We start from the raw sequence: 9,002 nt of genomic DNA on the forward strand, positions 1-9,002 counted from the left end.
GGGGTGGTTGGGGCGGGCGGAGTTCCTCGTAGCTTGCAAGCTTGCGAGCTCGTGCGGACACGGACGCACGCGCACGCGCACACACACTTCCACACTTGTACACTCCACGTTCGCTTACACACACACACACACATGCCAACACGCACCCCCCCGCACACACACACACACACACACACGCACACCATCTGGTACTTGCGCGCGCCGTACGCCTGGCCGCAGAACGTCTCCATCGCCGTCACCACGCCCAGCATCCTGGCAAGGCCGCGAGCAATTGCCCAACAGCAACGGGAGAGGGCCAGGCGGCGCTCAGCGGCGACGGCCGTGGCGACGCAGCACAAGGAGGAGCCCCGGCCTCAGCGCAGGCGCAAAGCGGCACTGCCGCCTGACACCGCGAAAGGGGCCACCCTCGGGCAGGCAGGTCAGTCCAGCGGCGAGGCGTGGCTCATGACCCTGGGGCTTCCGCTGCCAGCTGCACATGGGCGGGAGGCAGGGGCCTCACTACAAGTGATACATTGTTCTTGGAGTCGAAAAACAGGGGCGCCCAGGGGCCAAAGGCAGGGGCGTCCGGGAAAACCAAAAAGCAGGGGCGCGGCTCACGGCGCGTTGCCGGTGACGTTGTAGAGCGTCTGGGCCAGCACGAGCGCCGACAGCTCCAGCGCGCCCAGCCGCCCCACGAACGCGGTTATGATGAGCTCCTTGGTGAAGGTGAGCACTTCCATCCAAGCAAGCGGCCACGCCAGCGCCCACAGGCTGTGTGTGTGTGTGTGTGTGTGTGTGTTTGTGTGTGTGTGTGTGTGTGCGTGCGAGGTGCGGGGATGTGGGGGTGTGTGCCGTGCTCAGCGCAGGGCGCGCTCAGAAGCCTGGCGCGTGCGCCGCCCTTGCTTCCTCATCCGCCTTTCAGATAGACAGCAGCGGTCGACGGGCGGCTGAGCGTGGGCCCTGGACACCAGCAGAGGGAAGGGCCCTGGGCCAGCCCGCCGCCTTGCGTCAGCAGAGGGGCGTCGACAGCTGCTTTCAAAGCGCCCGCACCGTTTGCTGACGTCGCCAAACCCCAGCGACTTGCGCGAGCTATTCCATAGGTGGTCGCCCGCGCCGCCGTTCTCCGTCACGGACGCTGGTATATAGCCGCCGGGGTCGTCGAGGGACGACTTGGCGCGGCGCGACTTGCGGTCGGCGAGCGCATCCGACGCAACCGCTGGCCCCGGCCTGCAATAGTTGCGCATGGGGCCCGTCGTGCAGCGGCATCGATATGCTCGGGCTTTGAGAATTCCCGTACGTGCATGTGTTTAGCATGTGAGAGCTTCAGGCCGCGTTTGCAATAATATTTTCAGATCGCTTGCTCACCCGTCCTTCTCCATGCCCGCCATCCGAATAGGCTGTTATTATACCATGAGAGTCTTTATACAGCGACAAGCTGCCTCTAGACTGCGGCTGGGCCTTCGCAGTGCTCTCAATGCTTGTTTTTATGAGCAGCCGATGGCCTTGGGCTGGGAGAGTATGGTGGTTTCTGATATGGTTTCTGAGGCAACAATGAGGCGATCGGAGCACGAGCGAGGCTCGCAGTGCCATCTGTGGCACCAGCACATGGGAAGCGCGCACCTGGCACGCACCTGGCCCGCATGTGCGTAGTCAACGCCAACAATCAAGTTGGTCAAGCGGAGCCCCCGCCAAAAACTGAGCATGCCGCACAGCAGTTGGTGAGTCCAGCTCCCTTGCGGTTGGACAAAGGAACTACAGCGCGTGCCCATGTCCACGCCACAGCGCCCGCATGGCCGTCAAATCCAGTGCACACACAGGCACTTGCCCTCCCTGGAGTCCCTTCTCCGCCCCTGCTGAGGCACCCACCCAGGACCTCGCGCTGACCGAAAACATAACAAATTACTCTGTGTGTTTCCCGCTAGACGTCTGCGTGGTGCGGTCGTGCGGCAAGCGATCAAAACGTGCTGGAAAAATGCAAGTGGATTATGAGATGGCGCAGTTCTTTTGTGCGGCAGCCGCCAAGCTGCCGCCGCCGTCGACCCGCAGCCGCCGCAGGGTATGCGTGCGGGTCGTCACTTCCGGCCAATGCAGCCCCCAAAGCACCTCGCGAGGAACTCTGGTCCACCTGCAGCGGTTGTATTAAGCGGGAACAGGCATGGGGCACGAAAATGTTTGAAGCATCGCCACCATCACACGTGCCCTGCGGCCCCTTTGCACCCTGCCACGCCTTGGCACGGCTCGAAAAGCTGCTGCCGCCACGGCAGCCCGCACGTCGATGCTGCTGCCCGAGCCCGGCACCCACGCGCGGCCCAGTCACCTGGAATGTACGTAGCACAGTACCTAGGGGGGCGAGGGCGGCGAGTGCAGCCGTCAGAGCTCCGCCATGGGCATCAATTTGAGGGCCTCTGTGCCTGCAGCAGCTCGTTCTCCTCCACAAACGCTCCGCCCCTTCTCCGATTTGCACCCCCAGCACTCCTCGCCTTCGCCGCCCATGACGCCGCCGAACGGCAAGACTCGGTCGTCCTCCGCCGGCCCAGCATCCGTTCTCTTCAACGCCCGGCGCAGGCATGCACAACCAGGCGCCCGGCGCCGTCCTCACCAGATCATGGCCATGAATTGTATGACCAACAATATGATGACCAGGATGCCGCCCAGCAGCCCCTTTACAGTGAATGCGACCGCCAGGGTTGCTGCGCGGGTGGCGGCCAGCGGGGGCGCGGGAGGTGGGCCGGGAGCGGTCCGGAGCCGCGGGAAGACGCGTGATCGCCGCGCCGCCCGCCGCCCCACGTCCCTGTTGCGGCCGGCCGGCCGCTGCGCATGCGGCGCCGCGCCGCCACCGCTGCCCCTGGCTGGCTTCGCCTGACGGCGAGCCGCCCGCTCACCGCCAATCGAGACAAGGTAGACGATAGATGCTAGCCAGCGGCCGTGGTCCATCATCCGCTTCATCTGCTTGCAGGGGCCCATCAGGAACATCGTGCTGCGCGGCGCCACAGGATTGCACAGGGGCCCACAAGAATGAGCGCAGCGGGTCAGGGCGCCGCATCACGGAAGAGCGACCTGTCTTATCGGCTTGCTTCCTCCCTGCAGTCGCAACATCCCTGCGTTGGATGCTGTTTGGTGCCGAACACTTCAAAACCGGGGCAACAGCTGCGGTTGATGGTGACGCGTTGTCGTCAGTGGAGTGGCTGCCCACCTCATAAGGGACAGGACGGATCCAAAGGAATAGAGCACGGCAAAGCTAGTGATCTGGAAGGTCCACAGGAACATCAGCGACTGGCGGCGCGGCACGGGAGGGGAAGGAGGCCAGGGCGGGGGAACGGGGCGGGAGTCGGGGCAATACATGGGCCGCGACCTCTGCGCACCAAAAGCAACCCCGCCGGCCCGCCCAGGGGCCGGCTACCAAAAGGACTTAGTCGTGCGCACGACGCCCCTCGCGGGCGCCGCTGCTCTGATGCGGCATCAACGCAGTTGGCGAACCGGCGCACGCAGCCGGGCGGAGGGGCGCGGCGGCAGCGGCCGTCCCGCGGCCGGGGCGCTGGGCGCACGATTGTGGGAAACAGGGGGCCCCGTAATGCTCACCAAGAAGCTAAAAAGCAGGCCAACACCCAAGCAAATCCCAAAGCCGATCGCCCGCTGCTTCCAGGTCAGCTCCGGCGTGTGCTGCTCGATCGCTGCCGTCGCGTTTTGGATCAGCTGCTGCGGCAGCGTGGGCGGGGGCGGCGGCGGCCCCATGCCCATCTTGGACTTGAGGTTGTCCCACACGCCCATGATTGTTGCCGCTGCTGCTGCTGGTGCCGCGTGCGGTGCTGGATTGCTGGTGAGCTAGCGGGGGACTGATGCTGCAGGTGGGTGCCCTGCACTGGCGCGCCGATGCCCTTCGCACACGCGGGTGTCGCTGCCGCGTCGGCAGTAACTCAGATAGGTGTGATAGTTTTCCTCAAGAACGCAGCAAACGCAAGCGGGCTCAAATGAGTTGGCAGGTTTGGTTGAATTGATGTGGATCGGAACGATTGAGTCTGCTGGGAATGCCAGGATGTTTGAAGAATTAGCCACCTGTTTTTCCACAGGTTGGGGGAACCGACGACCTCGCTCTTGGCGATCTAAGACGACCGGTGAGCAGTGACCATGACACAAGCAGCTTGTATCCCGGCAGCACTTAATGGCGCAATTCTACGGGGTCATGGGCATTTTAACACCCTACTCATCTTTCCTGGCTCTTCGGGCATGCCCTTGGGCAACGCAGACGCCGATGGGCTTTCCTGCAGTGGTGGTCTGTCGACCCCAAAATCGCACGGGCCAAGCATGGTTGCACTAGCCACCCACAACCGCGCAGTACCCAGGCTACATGAAGCCTTTGGAGATTGATTTTGGGTGCTTAGCTTGCAAAAGGGCCATTTATCTGCAGCCCAGAAGCGCAGCACGCTGTCAGCCGTTGCGGACGTGGCGCCTTTGTGCCGCCGCACCGGGCACCGGGCGTGCCCAGCCTTGGCGGAATGCCTCGTCTCAAATTTGCGTTCCACCATGATTTGCTCCATGGCTTTGAAACATGGGTCCCCACCGTTCAATGAACCGTCAGAGCTTCTGAGCTCCTCAAGGCCCCCAGTGGATTGACTTGCGGCATAAAACAACCAATCACACACCCAGCTGTGCCTATCGCACCTGCTCCTTCACCTCATACCTCGAATCCAGCAAAGCGCAGGACAAATGCCATCTGCGTCGCCCCCCCGCGAGACGGATGTTACACTGCTAGCAGAGAACTACAGGAGACCGTCTCAGTACCCCGTGTTCAGACTGAAAAGAGAGGAAGCTCTGGTGGGCTTTGATCGGGGTCATACCGTTTCCCCGGCCGCATGGTGTTGGGGCCACCGCTATAGGAGCTGGAATACTGTGTTCAAGCACTTCTATACCCCTGCAGCTCGTGGGAGGGACAGGCGGGGGAGTTCTCCCCGTTGCATTCACATCCACCACGGCCAATCAGTCAGTGACCTGGGCCGAAACCCGAAAAAGCGCTCCTTGTATGGACCGGATTTCCACCTATTTCGCCTCACTGGCCGCCGGGGCGCCGCTGCCGTCACAGGGCCAGCACGACCTTCGCGGCCCGCAAAGTGCCAGACGGCCGCCGATCCAAGGGTGGGAGCTCCTGAGACTCCTGATACTCCCACGCCCTTGCCATTCCCAACCCTTCGTTGTCTGTATGCATCACCAACTCGTTGCTTTCAACACCACCACCATAGGCTGACCTGGCGCTGATCAAAAAACTGGTGCGCGAGGCCAAGGCCAAGGCCCTCGACTCCAGCAGCAGCAGGAGCGCCGACTCGCCGCGCGCGCAGGCGTGACATGCGCCGCGCGTGCGCGGCCGGCGGCGCGTCGGACGTCCACCAGCGCCTGCGATGGCAGTGGTGTCCACGGAGCACGCGGTCCGTGCAAGCCTGGGCAGCTGCAGCGCGGCCGCAGCCGACCTCCTTCGGCGGCCCGCATGGTCCCATGCGGCCCGCCGCGCCACGTCCCGGCCAGGCCGCTCGTGCCGCCTGCAAGGCCGGGCTCGGGCGCTCTTGTTTTGCCCTCCCTCAGCAGAAGACCGTCAGCAGAAGACCGTGATTGCTGTATTGTTGAGAGCGGCGGCGGGCTGTCGCCCAACCCCGACGTCTTTATCACAGAGAGCGCGGCATGGCAGCCACTCTGCCGCAAAGGGCGGCCGCCTTCGGCGCAGACCCTGCCACAACATACAGCTGCGAGGCCTGCAGGGCCCGCGGCAGTTTTCTCTGCAGGCAGGACCGCTTGTTGGCAGGGGGGCCGTGCAGATGCGCGCCTCGTGCGGGACGCGCTCCGCTCAGCATACGTCCGAGGCAGCCAGGAGCGCAGGGGCGCGATTCGCCCCACGCCTTGCCAAACCGTCCGTTGTGAGGGTGCAGCCATGCATGCCGGCCCGCTGGCGCGCTCGTGCAGCAGGACACGCGCCCCGGTCGCTGTCGGCGGGGGCTCTGCCCCCTTTTTCGCACGTCGGCGGCGCGGCCTATGCAGGCGTTGAACCATAGCAGTCTCGCAGCGACCCCAGCGATGCCAGCAAGCGCATGCCCATTCGCCACTCTGTGTGTGTAGGTCCCCGTGCGTGCTTGTGTGTGTGTGTGTGTGTGTGTGTGGTTACCTGGCGTTCCTGCTTCTCATTACGTGATGAGGCAGCCAACACACTCCTTTACGCGGTGCTGCCTTCAATGCCCACCCGCGCTAGTGGTCCCAACGGTCTGGTGCGCCCCGCTCGCGCGGTTTTGCCCTCTCTTCTTGCAGCGCCGCTACGGCAAAGGGCAACCCAAATCGGCTTTCATGCGGCAGGCACACCCAGTCACACCTGTGTGTCTGTGCGTGTGTTACATGCTTCCGCCAATGAGGATCCCACAACTTTATCTCATGCATTGTGACGCGGCCCTGCGCGCGGACGCAAGCGTTCGCTGCCACACACTCTCATTCTTTTGCGCCTTGCATTGGAAGCTCGGGGCGTGCGCTCACATGGGTCATTGGTACCCCTTTACAACCCATGTGCCCGCAAATACGCACCGCGTCCCGCCCGTTCTTGCCACATATTCGCAAGGCGCTGGCGCTATGCACAGAGTGCTGTAATAAATCTGCGGCCACGAAGCAAACTGCGGGCTTCTCCGCCGCGGACGGCCCTCCCCGCGCGCCCCGCGACGGGTGCGTCGCTGGCGCCACGCGCCGCCGCGGGTGCGATGCCTCATGCCTGGAAGGGCCCACTCAAGCACGGCGGTCAGCCGCCCGCTCTTGGGGAGCCCGCTGATGCGCCCCACCCCCCAGCCTGGCAGCACCGCCTCAACTAGCTCTGACAGGGTGGGAAGCAGCTGGCAAATTGAAGAGCCAGGCTACTGCATGGGCGTCGGGGGAGCTGAGGGCCCAGCGACACGGCTGGGGGTGCACGCTGGGGGGGCAGCTGGCTGTCGCCAGGGGCCCACGGGTGCCCGCACGTGCGCGCCGTGCGTGCAGCCTCTCGGCGAGCCAACAGGGCAGCAAGCAGCCATTGCCCGCCCCCTCAGCTCAGTTTTGAATGCTACAGCAAACCCCGGGACCTGTCGAGGCCAGAGCAGGGCGGCGGCGGGGAGCCGTGCGCCGAGGCATCCCGCTGCAGCAGCATCCGACGCGCCGCGTGCGCCGCGGCTGCCGCGGCTGCTGCAGCCGTGCCGTTCTATCACGACACCACATCGAGGCCGGCCGCCATGGCTGTTGGGTGGCTTAGATTGAACTGCTAGCGCAGATAATCGGCCGCCGTTGTTGGCGTTGGAACAGGCTTGGTAGGCAGGGCAAGTTGGAGACCAGCGTGGCCCCTCCTGATTGGCAAAAGTTTGACCCTGGGTTTTCCAGATGTCCAGTAGGGCGGTGCGCAAGAGACAGCCTGTGTGCTGAGCCGGCCTGAGATGCTGCTCTCAAGCTGCAAGCAACCAGCAGGCCCCGGCAACGCATGGTTCCATGGCTCTCACGCAGGCGTTGTGAGGTTTTGGGGGCGGCAAAATCACTGGCTCTGCTTGCCACTGGGGGGGCCGCAATGTGGCAAGCACGCACGCCCTTGACACACGGCGCAACCAACACATTCTCAGCTCAGCTTGTCCCCTACCCTCTATACGAGCCATGGCCCTGTACAAGAAACGCCTCAAAGGGCGCGCGGGCATGCTGCTGTCTCCGAGACAGTGTGTGTCTCCGAGACAGTGTGAGTCACACATCATCAAGCATACATGTGAAGGTTGCAGCTTGGCCGCACAACATTCCTATGTACGATGTGGATGGCCTGTAAGTGACAGGAGCTGCGGCCTCCATGCTGTAGCACCGTCGGCGCTGCGCACAGCATTGATGGGGCCGCCACAGGTACATGTAAACATACTCCAACCACCTAGTCGTAGTCGGCCGTCACCAGTGTCGTGCCATGGCAAGTGTGCGGCAAGCAGCAGAGTGCTCAAAGCGAGTAGGTATTTTTACTCGCACATCATGCTGCATACATGTGTATACGATCCTCCCGCGCCTGAGCGGCGGCGGCCATGCGCACGGCTGTTCTCGTGTCGCCCTGCGGCCCAAAAGCACCGGGGTGATGACGGCAGCATCTGACCAGGTCGACTTTGGTTGGCGAGGGCAGCATAAAATAACACGCAATTGATTATTTTTGTATCAACCATTCTGTGTGTGATACGCCCGATCCACAGAACGCGGGACCTTCATTTGCAAGTTGATCAGCGAGATGTCTCGGTGTCGGCCAGGTTTCGGCCGAAACTCAGACTAGCAAGCAATGTCTCCTCTCTTAACCAGATCTCATACGTCGGAGCAGCGAGTCACTACTAGGGCAAACCGCTCGCCGCGTCAAGCTTAGCTTGCCACACGCGCCGCGTCTGAAGAATTTCGACTAGACAATGCGCCACGATCACGCTGGCTGGCCCCCCCGCCGAGCCCCCGGCGCCGCTGGCGCGCCCACGCCCGGCCTGCTCTTGCTGAGCGCACTGCTGCTCGCGGCGCTCGCCGCCGCGCTGCCGGCGACGCCCGCGGGCATCCACTCGGATCCCGCAGCAGCAAACGCAGCCGTCAGCAGCGGCGGCGGCATACCAAAGCTGATACACCAGTCGTGGAAGACCCGGGAGCTCCCACCCCAGTTCCAATCGTATGCGGTGAGCGGGCGCCAGCTGGCGGTGCCATCGGGCCGCGACGCAGCCAATCGCACGCCTGCGCGGCCGAGGGGCTCCCAAGCCGCGCCTCGGCGGGTAGCACAGGGCCCGGGCGTCCCCGTTAGCATCCACGTCAATGGGGCGGCACATCCGCACGGCCATGGCACTGCTCGCGAATGATCATGCACGCTACACGGTCATGCGCACCCGCATGCGAGCGGGGCAGGCGACCTGGCGGGAGCTCCACCCGAGCTGGCGGTACACCCTATGGACCGACGACGACAATCGGCGGCTGGTGGGTTGGGTTTGACACATCCATCATCCAATGTATGCAAGTTCCCAGGATGTTTATGAATGATCGCTGCCGGGAAT

The 9,002-nt window shown here is 63.7% G+C and overlaps 3 protein-coding genes across 3 annotated transcripts in view; 1 reads left to right on the top strand and 2 right to left on the bottom strand.

Moving 5' to 3' along the window:
* Positions 1-251, bottom strand: part of MNEG_8391 (MATE efflux family protein) — a gene marked incomplete at both ends in the record, with an annotated part of 2,675 nt that extends 2,424 nt beyond the window's left edge. The window contains one exon of the mRNA XM_014043134.1: positions 183-251. Coding sequence (XP_013898588.1) covers positions 183-251 — 69 coding nt within the window. The remainder of the gene's footprint in view (positions 1-182) is intronic.
* Positions 252-593: 342 nt separating this feature from the next.
* On the bottom strand, positions 594-3,747 carry MNEG_8392 (Vesicle transport protein SFT2B; the record flags this gene model as incomplete). The annotated part of the gene is made up of 6 exons (XM_014043135.1): positions 594-750; positions 1,030-1,206; positions 2,579-2,669; positions 2,862-2,956; positions 3,173-3,252; positions 3,559-3,747. 6 exons carry the CDS (start codon positions 3,745-3,747, stop codon positions 594-596), a joined length of 789 nt encoding a protein of 262 aa, XP_013898589.1.
* Positions 3,748-8,381: 4,634 nt separating this feature from the next.
* MNEG_8393 (hypothetical protein) lies at positions 8,382-8,633 on the top strand (the record flags this gene model as incomplete). The annotated part of the gene is made up of 1 exon (XM_014043136.1): positions 8,382-8,633. A coding segment is annotated over one exon (252 nt), but the record flags the coding sequence as incomplete, so codon positions are not given.
* Positions 8,634-9,002: the final 369 nt, after the last annotated feature.

This window comes from Monoraphidium neglectum (assembly GCF_000611645.1).
Source record: "Monoraphidium neglectum strain SAG 48.87 unplaced genomic scaffold scaffold01590, whole genome shotgun sequence".
Taxonomy (NCBI): Eukaryota; Viridiplantae; Chlorophyta; class Chlorophyceae; order Sphaeropleales; family Selenastraceae; genus Monoraphidium; species Monoraphidium neglectum.